The sequence below is a fragment of the Chinchilla lanigera genome, unplaced genomic scaffold, assembly GCF_000276665.1.
Source record: "Chinchilla lanigera isolate Chin_1 unplaced genomic scaffold, ChiLan1.0 scaffold00048, whole genome shotgun sequence".
Lineage (NCBI taxonomy): Eukaryota > Metazoa > Chordata > Mammalia > Rodentia > Chinchillidae > Chinchilla > Chinchilla lanigera.
In genome coordinates, this window is record NW_004955449.1 from 2,593,377 (window position 1) to 2,610,982 (window position 17,606).

The 17,606-nt window shown below is 39.3% G+C and overlaps 1 protein-coding gene across 2 annotated transcripts in view; it reads right to left on the reverse strand.

Moving 5' to 3' along the window:
- Itga6 (integrin, alpha 6) overlaps positions 1-17,606 on the reverse strand; it is a 74,906-nt gene that overhangs the window by 2,395 nt on the left and 54,905 nt on the right. The window contains exons 14-25 of one of the 2 annotated variants that reach the window (XM_005393216.2): positions 17,046-17,161; positions 16,732-16,921; positions 16,551-16,634; positions 16,374-16,453; positions 16,143-16,220; positions 15,953-16,055; positions 14,019-14,192; positions 12,136-12,234; positions 11,934-12,044; positions 11,748-11,846; positions 5,515-5,640; positions 1,856-1,985 (exon numbers count right to left, since the gene is read on the reverse strand). In XM_005393216.2, coding sequence (XP_005393273.1) covers positions 1,878-1,985; positions 5,515-5,640; positions 11,748-11,846; positions 11,934-12,044; positions 12,136-12,234; positions 14,019-14,192; positions 15,953-16,055; positions 16,143-16,220; positions 16,374-16,453; positions 16,551-16,634; positions 16,732-16,921; positions 17,046-17,161 — 1,368 coding nt within the window. In that variant the 3' untranslated portion in view covers positions 1,856-1,877. The remainder of the gene's footprint in view (positions 1-1,855; positions 1,986-5,514; positions 5,641-11,747; positions 11,847-11,933; positions 12,045-12,135; positions 12,235-14,018; positions 14,193-15,952; positions 16,056-16,142; positions 16,221-16,373; positions 16,454-16,550; positions 16,635-16,731; positions 16,922-17,045; positions 17,162-17,606) is intronic. The other variant, XM_005393215.2, reaches the window with a different exon arrangement.

Below are 17,606 nucleotides of genomic sequence, written 5' to 3' on the forward strand. Positions count from 1 at the left end.
CATTTTATAACAATGTAAAGTACCTTTTGAGTGACTACTTCCATTTAAAAAAAAAAACAGTATTATATATAAAAGCTATAATTCTCAGATTACTAGATCACTTTAAGATTTTTTAAAGGCATAAATTAAAGTTTTTAAAGGCACAAATAAAAATTATTTTTTATTTGTTGCCTGCTAATAAAAGTGGAAATCGAGCCACAAATACATAACAAATTACTACTTAAATAAGCCATCTTCCAAAGGGGCAATTTAAGTCTTCTGTCCTCCCAGGCTTCGGTACACACATTCACATATCTAGCTAGAAGATGATTTACATCTGCCACTGTGCTTCTAATTAAACTGTTTCATTAATACAACACAAAGTAATTGCATCCTGCAATTAAATCAATCATGTATTGCGCAGGACTTGAGGAAAGTACACTACGCTCAATTTTGCAGCACTTCAATTTCTTTCTTTTTTTTTTTTGTAAAAAGAAAGGTAACATTTACATTCAAATTGTTAATCTATGTATATTTTATTCACCTTTAAAAAATTATTCAATCTGATCCAAAGTATACTTTGAGAATATATCTGAAAAATTTGAATCAGATTCAATTTTTTAAGGAATAAAAAATGCTATTGTAACAAAAGGTATGTTATCAAGTTAAAAATGCAGCGTGGAAGAGAGAAGATACTTGGGATGATCGATTAATTGTTTATTTTTGGCAGTCACAGGAATAGAACTTATACGTGAAAATGCCATGGGGCAAGACAAAAATCATGTGTCTGCTTATCTCTAAGTTAGCAGGCCAAATGAACCAAGAAGTTTTGTTTTAAGCTATTTCTTGGACTCATTTGTTATTCTGTGCAAAAAAAAAGCCAATGTACTTCTATCGATTACAAAATATGACTGCTGTCTGCCCCATTTATAAAAGGAAGGAAATTAAATAAAAATGGCAATGTTGAGATGCATCATGACAGTGCCAAAGAAAGGGATTACAGGAGCCACTCTCTCCCTTCATGCTCACAGAAACAGAAAAAGGAACCACCAACTATCCATCATGTAAAAGCAAAATGTGCATTTAAAATCAACTGAGACCTAAGGTGGAACAAAATCTCTAGGAACATAAGACATGGTCAAACTCCATTACAACATATTCAAACAAAAACTGTACGAGAAATTTATATACTGAAGGTTACTTTGGAAGAAGACCATCTTCTGAAGTTGGCCATAAAGGTAATCATTTTCCATTGTAATGGTCTTTGGCCTGAAGGAGATATGGAGGAAAAGGAAGTCGCATGCTTAGCTAGCATAAAACAATCTCCGAGCAACAGTAAAAAGCATTCCATGCCTGCACCATCATTTTAGAGCAAGAACAAAAAGATGACAGTAAGGAAGCTTCTTTATCAAGAGAAACACATTTCCAACATGCAACAGGTTAATCAGGCAGTCAACACAAACATCTACCCCTGAGAAATTCCAAAATGGACAAGAAATCTGGGATGATTTCTTATGCATCCTTGAAATTCCAAGTGGGCTGCTATACACTGGATTAACAACAAACTGGGATACTATGGAGGTCTCGAGCCCCATTTTATGTGTACGAAGATTATGATTTTCTTCATTGCTGCGGGTATGATTTAACAAGAACACAAAATAACTCACCTGTAACAAAAGATCCTTTGTGCATTAAACAAAACAAAACAGCTGTGCGCTTTCAAGGGAAATAAATAAAACCAAAGCAAGGCAAGCCAGTATGGACATTTGGCAACATCTGTTAATGGGACACACACAGCAAGCTGTTGCTCTTTAAGTTAGCCACCACAACCATAGCAGGTCCCACAGCTAGCAATTAAAAAACATTGATCAATTACCAATTACAGAAGTAGATCAATACTATGCATCAGAAGTAAGCCTCTCTTTATCAGATGGCTGAGCATGGATCTCAGCCTTGTGATATGTGGCATCATAATGATCTTTCTTATTTCTCTTGAAGAAACCACACTACAAGGAAGCAAGGTATTTAGTCAATTTTACAGTTTTGTGGATAAGCGCTAAACAATAGAATATCTCAGATCTTAACCTTTTTTCTATTACAGCTCATTTACAAAGAGACCACTTTTGATCAACCAGAAATGAGTAGCCAGCTCATTACACTACACTGTGACAGCCAGCATTCAACACATCTATCACCATGGTCTCTGGTCAGACATTTGTATGGATGACACTGATCAGCGAATTGACTTTTCTATATGCAGCACAAATCCTAAGGACAAAAATCAACCTAAAGAGGGAAAATGTATACACATCAGATTGTAGCTTTGGTTGGTTGCTTCTTGAAGATTACAAGCTCCAAAAAGGCAAAAGATTGACTTCTGCAGGCTACTAAGACAAAGGTTAGAAAATTCTCTTAAGTAAAATTTACCACAATTCCTAATATAATACTGATAGACCATGAGTATTTTTGTACCTTTTACAGTAAATTTAATAGAACAAATGCCATCTACTTGAGACCTTTGGATCTGTAGGGTGAATCACAATACAAATTTGAGTACACTGTCAGGAAAGAATGATTGCTCTTATTTTCCCAAATTCAGAACTACTACGTAACTCTTCAATGGTAGGAACCCATGTTCCTTGGGTTAGGACACTAAATAAGTAAAAAGGGATAATTCTACTTCTGACTATGATTTCCTTCAGTCAACAATAGAGACCTTTTTCTATTTACTTTTACCTAAGTTGTAAGGCCATGGAATTGCCTTTTAAAATATCCTGGTCAAATAAAAATCTCTCCTGGAAAATTCTGCTTCCCAGTGTGACAATCATCAAGGCAAAAATCTAGATCCACTTTGTATAGTTGGGCAGCTCCTAGCTACACATGACTATTCAAATTTAATTTAAGCTGAAATTTAAATTCAGTAACTCCATTGCATTAGCTATACTCCAAGTATTCAACAGCCACATGTGATGACTGGCCACCATATGGTACTGTTGCTCCAGAACATTTTCATCGTGACAGAAAGTTTTACTGAGCAGCACTGACAGTGAACACACTGGCTTTCAATAATAAGTGCTAATAAATAGAATAAGAAGAAAGAAGAACTAGGAACTATTAGTCCTGGTTTTGCTTCCAGCTTGGCAACATTTTCAATGTTCATGGGCATGAATATCTTCATCAGTAAAAGCAAGGTGATTGGATTAGTGCAAAGAACTTTCCTCTTTTATCTCAAAAAAAAAAAAAAAAAAATCCTGTTCAAAAGCCAGTATTTAAAGCAGATACTATCAGAACTTGGTTAAATTGGAGATCCCTATCTTGGTTTAGTTTTGCCACCTATGAGGATATACAAAATTCAGTTTAAAGGCCACTGAAGAGAAGAAGAGCGTCCCCCCTTCACCTCCATGCTTGGGATTGAATCCAGGGCCCCATGCTAGGCAAATGTTCTATCTCTAACCTCTAAAATCCTTTCTGACCCTAACATTTCATGACAATTCAGTTTTAGAAAGAAGAGTATAAAGTATAAAAATTACTTTTACATGGGGGTTGTAGAAGTTATCAAGTTGTTTTAGGTCCCCTTGTGATATCCCCATGGATATTTAGACCTTCTAAAATCCAGTGACAGCATCTAGTCCAATCCAGTTATTAAACAGCTAAGGTAAACCGGAGCCCCAGGAAGGTGAAAAGATTTGCACAAGATTATTATTCACAGCTTGGGTTTCTCAACTCTCAACCCACTGCGTTATGTCTCAATAAGGATTTGAGATTGCCAGTAAGATCTGTTCTGAAGATTCCTTATGACCTCCTCCAGAGAACACAACATCTTCCTAAATACCAAACACCACATTTAGGGTTTTTTGTTTTCATTTTTTTTGTGGTAATGAGTATTGAACCTAGGGCCTTGTGCATGTTAGGCAAGCACTCTACCTTTGAGCCATATCCTTACCTCTCCATGTTGAGTTTTAGATATCAAAATAATTATCAGGGAAACTCCTATATTGACCAGCTATGCTTGCTCTGTCTACTGCCTGAGGTAAATTAAACATCAGGGATAAAATCTGGCTAACACTCCATGCCAGGAGAAGTCTTCTTGCGTAAGCAGAGATACCAGGCTTCAATCACATGTTTGGAGGATACCAGAAAATTCTCTCAGACTAGCAAAAGGAAGTTATTTGGAAGAGAGAGAAACACAAAAAAAAGTTGCCCAACATTTGAAAGTAAGAACATCCTTGACGCCTTGTCCATTATACACTTAGATCCAATGACAGGAAAAAGATGGTTTGATCCTACAGGGTTGTTAGTTCAGGCAAAACCTTCTGGACCACATGTTTGGGAGCCCAGAATTTTTGAAAAATACTATGCTGCACACATAATGCCACTGTATTAAAAAGTGTTAATATTTCTGCAGGGAAACTAACGAATAAAGGACAAAGACTATAAATATCTTCCTTTCACATGATGTTAGGTCTTGCTACCAAACAGGTCATTACAAACTGTTTTCAGAACTTTTTGGAATCTGGAATTACAGATATTACAGACCTTTCTTATTCACCTGGAATAATATGAAATCTATGTAGACTATCTATGGGTAGTAAATGGGGGAGATATATTTTATGTATAGTCAAAAGACCAAATTCTTACGAGGCACATATTGTGTGTAGACCTCACTCATGTTTGATATGGGCTATGACGACTGCCTTGAGATGGAGTAATTCATTTTATTCATGCTATTTTATTCCTAATCTAGCTGAAAATATAACAAACCCCAATGGCTTCCATGAACATTTCTTTACAGAAGTTAAAATTACCAGGAATATAGATTCAGATTAGTCTGACACTCAAAAATGTGGCTTACATTCAGACTTTTTTTTAAGACAGTATCTTATTATGTAGATCACAGCCTTGAACTCGCAGTCCTCTTACCCCAGTCTCTAGAATGCTAGAATTAAAGGCATGGGGCACCATGCCTGGGTTTAGATCCAGACTTTGATCTTACTTTTAAGAAAATGCTAACAAAATAAAAGAAAATGATGAAGTTGTAAAATTTAAATCTGTCATTTGCCAAACATCCTGAACTATATGCAAGGGATACCAAAAAAGTATGAACTTCAGAATTTTTTTTTTCCTGCACTGAAACTAACGAATAAAGGACAAAGACTATAAATATCTTCCTTTCACATCATGGTCTTGTCACCAAATAAGTCATTACAAACTTTGTTTTCAGAACTTTTATGGCAGGGGGGTAGGGGCAGGTGCATCGGCAATCGAACTCAGGACCTTGTACTTGCCTGGAAGGCACTGTGCCACTGAGCTATCTCCTCGGCCCATGAACTTAAGAAATTTATGTACAACTAAAACACCGTTAGATAAAAATTATTAGGTAGATAAACAGGTGTTCATTGTAAAATTCATATTTACTCTATGTGGAAAAGTTTCATGATAAAATGTTAGGAAAAAAAGCTATGAAAAAGAAAGTCATACTATCAGTGTTCACTCACATTTTAAAAAACATGAAATGAAATGCCAGATAGGACTTACCTTCCAGAGTAAAAACACTAACAGAGCAAGCATCAGTATCCCAGCAAGAATAGCCACAAGGATGATCCACCAGGGGATTCCCGAATACTGAGCCACAGTCTTTGAGGGAAACACTGTCACACGAACCTACAGGCACAGAAGAAAGCAGATCACCATAAACTGGGGTACAAGTAATATGCAGAGTCCATAATTCTAATTCTGCTCTTGAATACATCTTGGACAACAATATCTATGGATGAATTAGTTAACTTTCCAGTGGAAGATCCTTTCTCTTATTATGGTACAAGACTCAAGAGACATTCCATGAAGATCTTTTCCCAGCATCTAGAGAAAGCCAGAGTGTGTTCTGAAAAAATGGTTATTTCTTTGCTATCTTTTTTGGCCAACTTATCTCTTTCAGCCACTATCAATAAACAGCCAATGTTGTTTCAACTATATTCATGGTGCTGGAGATCAAACTCAGGTCCTTGCATATCCAAAGCAAGCACTGTACTAAGCTATACCTCTGGCTCTTAAACTGATATCCTTTGGAAAATGATTACACTTAGACTACAACTCAGATTTCAAAGATGTTGTGAGATATAAAAATAGAGATGGAGCCGAATGACTAATTTCTTAGGACATCAAACTAAAGATCCTCATAAATATAATTTCCTGAGATGGCTTGATGCCATCCTCCACAAAAATGTGTGAGGACAAACTAGACCCTGGATTCATTCTGAGGGAGTATAGCACTTAAGCTGAAGCTGATGAGAAGCTTAAATATTAAATATTTTATAGTTGGCAAATACCAATTAAATAAACATAGTGTTCCCCAGAAACCTAAGAAATTGCTTCTGGCAATCCAGCAACTCAGTTATATCTGTTCTACTATGTACATTATGTCTAAATGAAGTATACTACAATTTTAAACAGACTTTGTAAAGACAGGAGCTATTTATCAAAGCATGAAAAAACCTAGAGATTGCAATGAAACCTAGTGATTGATTTTGTAAACTATATTGATCAGAGATTAACTAGTTGCAGCTTCTGGTATTTCTGAATTGACAAGATATAAAGCAAAGGGCAAATAAAACTCAGAAGATGATCCTTAATTTGTAAGCAGTGTTTTTAATTAAGTATTTTATATTAAGATTGAACCCAGGCTATGTCTAAACATGCTTCTGTATCTACACTGGGACTTCAATACTTCTATAATTCTTTTTTTAAAAAATCTCATTCAAGTACATCCCTTCTCTCATCTAAAAAAAAGTGCATCGCCCTCATTGGACTTACAGAAAATACAAGCAGCAGAACTGCTTTTCTTTAAACACTTAATAGGCAGGAGTTTACATCTGGAGTTTGCAGCCAGCTCTACTGTCTCCAGCGGCCAGCACAATACTGTCACCTTCATCAGCAACCTGTGTCCTATCATGCTGTGAATGAGGCTCCCCCAAGCTCCCAGCCCCCGGTGGCCACCAGGCTCAGTCTCTCTCCTCACTTTCCCCAGCAGATGCCTGAGCCCTAAGGTAAAACAACCCTTTCTTGAGATTGCTGGGTCCACTGTAGGGCAACCAGAAAGGAAGGAAGAAGGAAGAAACAGTGAAAGATTACTGAAAAAATAATATGCTTATGCAGCTGATTGGTAGGCTGATTACAACAAAACAAAACAGTGACTGTCCTTTGCAGAAGGTGTATCTCATTTAACCTTCCTTTCCTAGAATCTAGCATATAGAATCTAGCAGATTCTAGTAAATCTCCAACTGGTAAATCTCTGATCAATGTAGTTTACAAAATCAATATTTACTGCAATCACTAGGTCTTTGCATGCTTTGATAAATAGCTCCTATCTTCACAAAGTCCATCTGAAATTGTAATATACTTCATTTAGACGTAATGGACATATTAGAGCAGATATAGCTGAGTTGTTGCATTGCCAGAAGCAACATTTTAGGTTTCTGGGGAATATTATGTTTATGTTTATATTTATGTCCCTGAGGCAGGTAGCTGTAAAAATAAGCTGGCAAATCTGTAAGTACAGAGCAGAGGCTGGTCTATGGCAAGGGACTCTGCCTTATTATAGTCACTGCACATCAGTGCCTTTAAAATGGTTGATAACAGGAGAAACCGCTCCTATAAATGTCTGCTATCCAAAAACCCAAGGGTTGAACAAGGTAATTTTGATGTTGCAGCCTGGGCAGCTGGGGGGGTGGGAACCCAGTAAAATCTCTACAATCCCAGGTCTGGCCACCACTCAAATCAACATGGTAGAGCAACTCACTGGGCATCAAAAATCAAGTCAGAGGTTGGAATGGCTACATATTTATGGGGGAGAGAGTTCTGGGGTTCAGGAAGGTAAGAGGACAGTCAGTAAGACTATAGTGTTTGCTTAAATTATAATATTGAACTATTATTATTATTATACTTTTGGTATGAAGTCATTCTCCAGCTAGGCTGGAAGGAAGTGGAAAGCTGGCTTTCGGACCAGATAAAGACATACTTTTACCAACGAATAATAGCTTTTACTTTTACTAATGAACGATAACAACTTTAGGTGAGTAGAAATGGTGCAGAGCTTTACAACTCCCAAATACTTTTTCCTTTTATTTTAGTAACATTTAGGCATTTTTACGGAGATGACCTATACATGTAGACCTTACCCACTGTGTGCCCATGAGAGGAAAAGGGCTTAAACTCTATCTTTTTTCCTGAGACAAGATCTCGCCATGTAGTTGAGGCTGGCCTTAAACTCACTTTGTAGCCCAGGCTGGTCTCGAACTCACAACAATCCTCCTGCCTCAATCTCCCAAGTGCTAGGATTACAGGCATGCGCCACTACGCCCAGTGTTGGTTTAAACTCTACTGATACATTAAATTCCATTGCCAAACAGTACTGCCAATACCACACTGGCTTGCCAGCTGCCAGAATACGTTTGCCGATTACTCTATGATGCCCTCTACTCTTAATGAATATCAGTATATATAGATATGCATGTGCGTGTGTGTGTATGTATGTATATATATATATATATATATAACATTCACCTGAAGGGATTTTAATATCTTTTACTTCCCATATAAAAAGTTTTATGAAAAGAAACGTATCTTAAGTTCTTCCCTGAATTTAGAACCAAAAAAGAAAATCTTATTCCTCTAAATAATACAGTACTTATTTTTACCTATCACACTTTATCTTCCACAGCCAGGAAGCTTGGATGTTTTCTGCCTGCTTCCTATGGAGGAAATGGGACACACACACAACTAATAATCCCCCCTTCCTTGGTGCAATTCAGCATCTCTCCTGGTTCTGTCTCCTGGTGCATGAAATTCTTGACAAAGTATCTCATTCAGTTTTGCTTCTAGCATCCAGTACAGGGAATGATCACATGTGTTTTTAACGTGCGCTTTTACTTGTTAACTGTGTGGATTTAATTTAATAACTGATGTTAAAATGTAATCGTTTAACCTATTTTAACTGTGTGACTTCTGACTTTAAGTCAAAGACTACTGACTTTGACAGTATCTTAATTTAAAAGTGTTTTACTGGGTGGTAAATTCAATTACTCTTGAAATTGGGTAATGAAGAAACAAAAAGCCTTTTCTCTCTCTCTTTTAAAGCAAGATTAGAGTAAAAGCAAAGAGAAATTGTTTTGACATCAAGACCAAAAAGTAAGACTGAATCACACAACCTCTTTTGCTTCTCTCTCCAAAGAAAATGATCTCCAGACTAGAAAGGACAGGTGAAACCAAGATGAAGATGAAACTATAACCCATAATAAGTGAAGACACAAAAAAAGAAAGGCATCCTGATACCTGAATTAAGCTCAAATCTTCAGGCCCAGAAAAACTGCACTTTAAAATACTAAAGAAAAGTATAGGCATGATATCTGAGCTATTGTACCTCAGAAATCACAGAAAATAGAGCAGGTTTCAGAAGACTAGAGATAAATGTTTCAATTTTCCTCAGAAATAAGTCCTAGATATGAGACTAGTAATCCAGTCACAGATCTGCCAATTATTAAACAAAGCAGGATCATGCAAAGATGAGGCTTCCCATTAGAAGGCTGGAGTTCTCTAAGCCCCAAGAACATAAAGTGCCCAAGACAACCTCATTCCCTTGTGACTCAGCAACCAGACAGGATACCAGGACCCCTGTTCAATCATCTTCCAGAAGAGAGAGCACTTAAGTACTCTGGAGACCTGAGATCTGCTATCAGCTTCACTTGCTGGTTATGGGGATGTTCTCCCTGAAGGTGTGACTTAGGGACTTAACAGGGACCATGTGTCAAGAGCAGAAGAACCACAGCCCTTAAATTAGATAGTTCTGAGTTTTAATCCAGGACCTCAGATCCAATCCTGAGTCTATTTCTTTGTAAAATGAATACAATGCCTACCTTGGTGTTCTTCTGAAGTTTAAATAAATATAAAGTATCTAGGGAATTGGGGACATTTTATTAATGTTAGTCCCTTCTCTCTAAAGGGTTGAACTTTTCGCAGCTCTAAAAACTCTGTGAGTCTCAGAGTTGCCTCCTTGTAGTTATTAGAAGCTGTAGCAGCTGCCCTTAGCCAAAATTGGGGAAAAGGGTTGTAGGGAGAGTGCGGTTTACTTGACAGTTCCTTAGGATGCCTTTCTGATGAGGTGGACTGAAGCAACTGGTAGAGATAACTGAAAGCCAGCGTGATCATGTGTTTCAGTGAGCCTAAGATAGCCTTGATTTACGTCATTGGCCTCAACAAATGTATTCTGGTTTGGGTGATAAATCCAAAGATGTTCTAAGGAGCACTGTATTCTCAAAGCCAGACTCATTAGGAAGGTTCAGTGAGTTTTCAGCTACTGAACGATCAAAGTCAGGGCATTTTCACAAGTAAACCAGCAGATGAATGGAAGAGCAGCAGTACACAGCCCTCTCCAGTCTATTAGGCAAAATGTTCCTATTTGCAGTTCCTACCATGACCTGTGGTCCTTCTTCCACAAGATCCTAATGCAAATCCTTGAAGGTTCTAGACCCCCCAAAAGGTGTTGTTTACTAGTGGGTCACCACAAAGTCCTGTTCTTTGTTCTGTCTCATATTTTTGTTAATTACTGCATGAAGACAGAGAAAGTATATTCCTCAGTTGTTTTTGCTGTTTGTTTGTTTGTTTGTTTTCCGGTACCAAACTCATGACCCTGCACTTGCAAGGCAGGTGCTGTGCCACTGAGCTAAATCCCCAGCCCCTGCTTCTCAGTTTTGAAAAGGAAAGTTTGCACAGATACAAAGTTGAAACAACGGATGATCAAAACTCAAAATTCCTTTACAATATGAAACAATGGGCCAGAAGCAAATCATACACAATGTGAAGATACATTTAAAGACATGCATATAGAGTTTTTCAAACTACTCAAAGGCAAGATACAGGAAACACAGCTCAACAATGAATTCTGATGAAATCACCCAAGAAGTTTCAGTAGAACACAACAGAGATGATGCAGAACTTGACAGCTTCAATTACTGGGAAGGCTGCCACACAGCCAAGAGAGGAAACCAATTGCAAGTTTGTTTTAAGGGACACAACAGGGACATATTTTACAAGGCTCAATTCTAGAATCTTCTTTTGGTGGAGGTACTGGAATTGAACTCAGGGCCTTTCCACTGAGCTATAGCCCTAGCCCTTTTTATTTTGAGGCAGGGTCTCACTAAACTGCTCAGGCTGGCTTTGAATTTATGATCCTTCTGTTTCAGCCTCCTGAAGCTGGGATTATAGGTATGCACCACCACATCCAGTGAGAATGTTTTTTGTTTTGTTCTGTTCTGTTTTGTTTTGCTTTTTTTTCAAAAAAACATAGGTCTTGTTAAGTTGCTAAAAGTTGCCCAGGCTGGACTTGAGCTCACAGTCCTCCTGCCTCAGCCTCCCATAGTGCTAGGATTATAGGAGTGTGCCACTGTGCCCAGCTAAGAGAGATCTTTTCAAGTAACTGGAGCTGGCCATGGGCAGCTGGGCATGGGCATTCTAAGAAGGGCTGTAAGGTGCACATGCTCCCTCCGAGCCAACAGCCCTCACATCTGCCCCATTCTTGCAGAACCCAGACTAGCTTCCTTTTTGCAATGATTCTATTAAAACACAGCATGGAGTGGTAATGCCTTAAGACTTTATCTGTGTCCTCCTTACTGGGGGAAGAGGGCTTCGAGGGACAAGAACACCAAAGAGCAGGTTGTGGGCACAGGGAAAGGAAGAGGGACCTGCCCTGAGCCAAGGAGAAGCCGGGGACCTCTCACCTGAGTGCCTGCATGTGGCAGTTTGATATTCCCAGCGGCAGCCGTCACTTCAATGGAAGCCCGCACAAGAATGTCCAAGTAGTTCATCTTGGAATATTCCTGTTGGGAGACAGTAGATGAGTTAGTAACAAATGTCATAGGTGGTGGCAAATGACTTCCAAGGAGAGCCTCACGGCAGGGCCACACCTCTAGAAATGTGCCGTTCCATAACCTTGACCGCAGAACAAGAGCAGCCTTGCTGTCCAGCCCCCGCAGCGGGCACCTGATGTTCACACAGTTCACATTCACGCTGCAGTTCTGGCGAGAGAGAGACACTGGCGGTCTGAATCCATGTGTGTGAAGCCTTCCCCCTCCTGTCCAATGTTCCCAATTCTGGAAAAATACTCACAAGGGTCTGGTATTTTCTTTCAGTAAACAAAGAAAATTTTCTCCTATCATCTATCTGTTTTTCAGCAATTTCCCGTTTCATTCTTGATTTGTGGGACTCCTAAAAAGAGGTATATACACAACAGTTCCACTTTACATAATTCTTTGTCATTACCATACAAACCTCCCAAGTAAGCACTGCCAAACTTACATAACCAGCGATCAGTATATCACCCTCATCCCCAGCACCAACGCACACGAATAACTTCAGTGTAAAACCAGCAAATGTTATGATCACTCCAGCATCAAGTTTATCAACTCATTCCTAGGACTGGTTAAGTAGTTTATTCCTACTGTGACTCTCAAGGAAGGAGAAAGATGCTCCTTTATTGCCCTACTGAACTGTGAATAAATGGCACCAAACCATAAGCTGAGGTCAGGGACCAGAGATCTTTTCAAGTATTCTTGCGTCCCTCACCCCAGCTCTGTACCTAACATGGTAGACAGCGTACGCAGAACGGCCAATGAACTGAGGAACAGAGATAGAAGCAGTAAGACCCATTATATGACCAAGTTGAGACAAGCACTGACAACTCAGCCAGGGAGGAACTTTTAAAATTGCATTTTCCAGGCTGGGGATATAGCTCAGTGGCCCAGTGCTTGCCTTGTAAGCATGAGGTCGTGAGTTCGATTCCCAGTACCACACACAAAAAAATAAATAAATAAAATTGCATTTTCCTATACAAGTTGAATCTCCCTCACGTGAAATTCTTGGGACTGCAAGTGTTTCGGATTGCGGAGTTTTTCAGATTTCAGAATATCTACCCCAAGTTTACTGGTCTGGTTGAACATCCCTAATTTGAAAATAAGAAATCAGATTTTAGAGAATTCTGGGTTTTGGATTTTTGGATTAGAGCTGCTCAGCCTATAATGAAGATCAGGAGTAATGGGGCCACCTTGCTTCTTAGGAGTTGACTAGTACAGGAGCAGGGCTCCATTGCATACCCAGCCACCTTTGAGTATTTAAAAGAAAAGAATCAGATTTGTGTTGACAATGGAACCCTTTATCAAATTGGCACATATATGAGCTGGATACGTAAGTATGGGCAGTAGAGGAAGGGGTAAAGAGTGGCAGATTTTAAAATCAGAAGGAGCTTGAAAGCAGAATTTACCTCTTAACACTGAGTGACTCTGAGAAAGTTACATGATCTGTAGGAATGAGGGTAACAAGGATACCTCCCTCCTAGGACTACCTAAAGATTAAAAGGAGAAACATATGCCGGGCATGGTGGCACATGCCTGTAATCCCAGCACTCAAAAGACAGAGGCAGGAGGATCACAGCAAGTTAGAGGCCAGCTTGGGCTACACAGTGAGTTCAAGGCCAGCCTGAACTGCATAGTGAGACCCTGTCTCACAATAAATAAATAAATAAAATTAGAAACACAAAATGATCAGGACAGTGCTTAAGACAATAAGTACTCAGTGAATACTTAGTTACTATTTTAAAAAAAACAGGACTGAAGTTTTCAAGGTCATTTGCTAAGGAGCCAGTATCTTTTGCAATGAGTGGTCCTGATCCTGCTTGGCATTAGCACTGGCTGGCTCACTCCCAAGAACGTGTCCCAGTCCTCTTTACACTGCATCCTGGGTCACAATACTTCAGAAAAAATGGTATTTGTCTCAACAAGCACTGAGTGACCGTGCCTTAGGTATCATAATGGTCACCAATGAGCACAAATGCCTCAGCCTGACTTGGTTACTCAACTAACAAGGAGAAATTGTGGCAATCAAAGAAAAAGTCAACATGCTGAAGTGCCAGTTTTCTAAGGACAGTCACGGCCCTCCTGGAAGTCACCTTTTCTTATTCACATTTAGGGAGACATTAGCTAAACCCACCAACATACCTTTAGATTCAGAACGTTTATTTCATTTTGTGGCTCACAGACTATCTTTTCCAGTCCTTTGGATTCCACTTTCACCAAATATAGCAACCATTTGCCATTGCTTATTTCTTTCGGCCACTGAATATTCAAGGTTGCTGAGCCGAGGTTTTTAAGAGGTTTCCCTAAGTTAATCACCTGTTAGAAAGTAATACATATTATCTCCACATATTCCTTTTAATGTGAAATTAAGTAGTAACGCCTACTGCCAAGAAAGAAAAGCTACAACATACAGCACAATCTTACAGTAACAACACAGGCTCTAAAAATGGACAGCTGATAGGGTATTCAAAATAGGGGTTGGTGCTTAAAGATTGTCAATAAAAACAGGAAAAAAAGGTCAAAGAGAGATAACTGCTAATTCAAAGGCAGGTACAACAGTTGTGGGCAACACAATCAGCAGTGTCGACATACCACATGTTCTCAATCAGCCCAGGGAAAGTCCTGTGTGCATTATAATTAGTGTATCTTTCTGCAACCACCCCGCTCGGCAGGTGACAAACCTGTGCCGTGGCCGTGCACCAATGACCTGCTTCTGGAAAACCTGCCCACAGTAAAAATGATGCTGCCTCTGTCCTCTACCGCCCAGGGGAGACTGTGGAAAAAGCCATATGCTAGCCATGAATCTGAGAGCTGGAAACTGAGGAATTTTTTGTGTTAAGAGCCCAAAGCAAGAGGCTGGAGCCCTGTGTGTCGGTGTGGAGGGCTGCTCCAGAACCCACAGGCTTCGTTTCCAGCCAAAGCTGTGTAGAGATTGTACCTACCACCACTTCCTGGCCCGGCAGTGTCTATAATGCTAACAGACATGGAGGGGGGAACCTCTTCATTCAGTCAGTGGTGGGCCCGTTCTCAACATTCCAGACTTTCACCTCAGTGCCCATTGTGCTTTGAAGGAATGTGACATCAGTCATACAGACCGTAGCCCCTGTGAGTTATGAGTGAACTGCGTACCACGTGTTTATGTTCATTGAACAGGACAAAGTCACTGTGACTGCCTACTTTGAAGTAGTTCAGACCCAATCATTACCTTCCTTACTGGCATATGCCAAATCTATATCATCATCCCCAAATTCTTGTGAAAGGGAGGCAAACATTAATTGCTATGGTTTATATCTGGATGTCCCCTCAAAGCCTCAGGCACTTGAAGGTGGAGCTTTCAAAAAGTGCCTGGATTATGGGGGAATTATGACTACATGTGAGGTCAGCAGGTGGGGCATGACTGAAAGAGGTGGATCGATGGGGGCGTGACCTGGAAGAGTTTGTTTCCCTTCCCAGTTCCTCCCTTCATTCTCTCTGCTTCCTGGATACTGTGACACCAGCACCTAGGCCTTTCCTCCACGTTGCTTCTGCCTGGCGCCAGCCAGCAATGCACAGACTGGAACTTCTAAAGCATGAGCCAAAATGAGTGGCTTGTCCTTTAAGCTGTGGGTGTGGGGTCTTGTGTTCCAGTGACATGAAGTTGACTAAGACATTAAGTCTTTTGACCACAAGCAACAAGATAACCCATTACGAAGGAAGAGATAAACCATACATTCTAAAGCCCAATAGAAATTACTTTGAGATTTTTCTTTGTTTTACAGACCTTGGTAGAATGTGGATCAAGTATTACTTTGTCTCTATACCACATATACATTAAAATTCTAATAAGAAACAGACTACACTAAACTGGATTCTGAACCAAAAGCCTAGGTTGAGGGACAGTTGTTTCCCACTCTTGAGGATAACGATTTTATTATAAACCAGCATGCTGTTTAAAAATTGGCAAGCTCACGTTTAACTGAATATTCACTTATCATGTTTTTTATTAATATTATCTATTTACTAAAATGACATATTCAAGATGGTATCTCAGATATGGTAGTTTCCAGTATAAAAAAGGACCAACTGCTCCAACTCACCTTGAATTCATACTCTATTAAACTTCCCACTTCATCCTCAGATTTCATAGCCTGCTCACCAACGACTGTACCTCCAAAATACACCTGGGAAGGTTTAGCAACTCTGTTAAATTACAAAACACTAGTTTTAGTGAGGATTGTAAACGGTTCTTTCAAACATTGATTTGTTATGCTAAACACAAACACTTACCCAGAGACCGATAAAAGCAGTTCAATAACCACTTTTGCTTTAGCTGTAATTGAAGCCAAATTATCTTGATTGCTTGTTCTGAAAATGAAAAGGAAACAATAGGGTTTTATTTTAACAGTCAGTTTTCTCATTACAATTACACTTCTTTTATGCATTAGATCACTGCCAATTCATTGACTGCCAGCGTTTTCATGCAATAATTCTGAATGGGAAGGTGGAAGTAACACTCACGTTTCCAACTTCAGGTTAATGTCCAGATCAGTGGTGTCAAAGGTGACCTCAGTTGTACTTAAGATCAAATAAAAAGTAACCTAAACCAACATAAACAGCTATTAACACAGGCCAACTATATGTATATGGTAATGGTATTTAGAACAGTAAAATACAGGACACGAAGGCATCACCTACACTGGAATTTCTCTTAAAAGGATTTCCAAGTTCACAGTCTGCCTGGGAGCCATTCTGGTTGGCCACACAACTCAGCTGTTTCTCCTGTAACAGAGAAAAGCAACAGGCTGTAGCACAATCACACAGTTTGCTATGTAGCGCTGGTCCCCTCCACCCCCAGACGGTCCCTGAAAACACTTACTGGGAAAGCCCTCAGTTCTCGGTAGGCTGAGTATGTCAGAGTGTCAGGAAATGTTGCTATGAGTTTGGCTTCATGGGCGTCATCGCCATCTTTTTTGGGATTTCTTGGATCAGAGGGAATGTTTGTCACTGTTATCTCCAAAGCAATATCCTTCTGATCTTTTAGAACTAGTTCTGGAACACCTTTTTGGCTATTAAAAAAAAAATAAGAAAAAGAAAAAGTCTGACGTGGTATCTTTTAAGGAATCCTTTCTTAACAAAAAGCCACCTAGAAGCCAGAGTTCAATTTTGTTAGTGCTACAAAGTGATTCTTACATTGGAAGATAAGAAAATTTGTCTTGACTTCCTTCTCGGGTACAAAATTTATATTCTAGTTTTAGGTTGCTGTTACATACATTGTCATCTCCACATCCCTCTTTTAAGAAGTGCACCTGTGGGAAAATAAAACCAGAAAGGCATCTAAAGAAGTCTCCATAGAATCCATTCCACAGAATTCGAGGGTCAAACATATACTTCATCGTCTAATTTCTGCTCTGTCCTTTATCCAAACTTTGTGACCAGGGCATGGACACAACAGGATGCAGCAGTGTGTGAAACGAGCACAGCCACAGAAAATCTGGGTACCAAACCTGGCTCTGCCACTACTTAGCCATGCAAGCTTCAAGCAGGTCACTGAACCTGTCAGAGTCTATTCATCACGGGTCATATGTGGACAGCAGATCTACCATAACAGTTACTTTACAGGTCTACCGTAAGAATTATAAAAAGTAATGATGCTAACATATTTACATATTGGACTCATCTAATCCTCCTAACAGAACTCTATGAAAGAGAACTTCTATGAAAAATTAAAATATTTTAAGGAACTCAACAAAC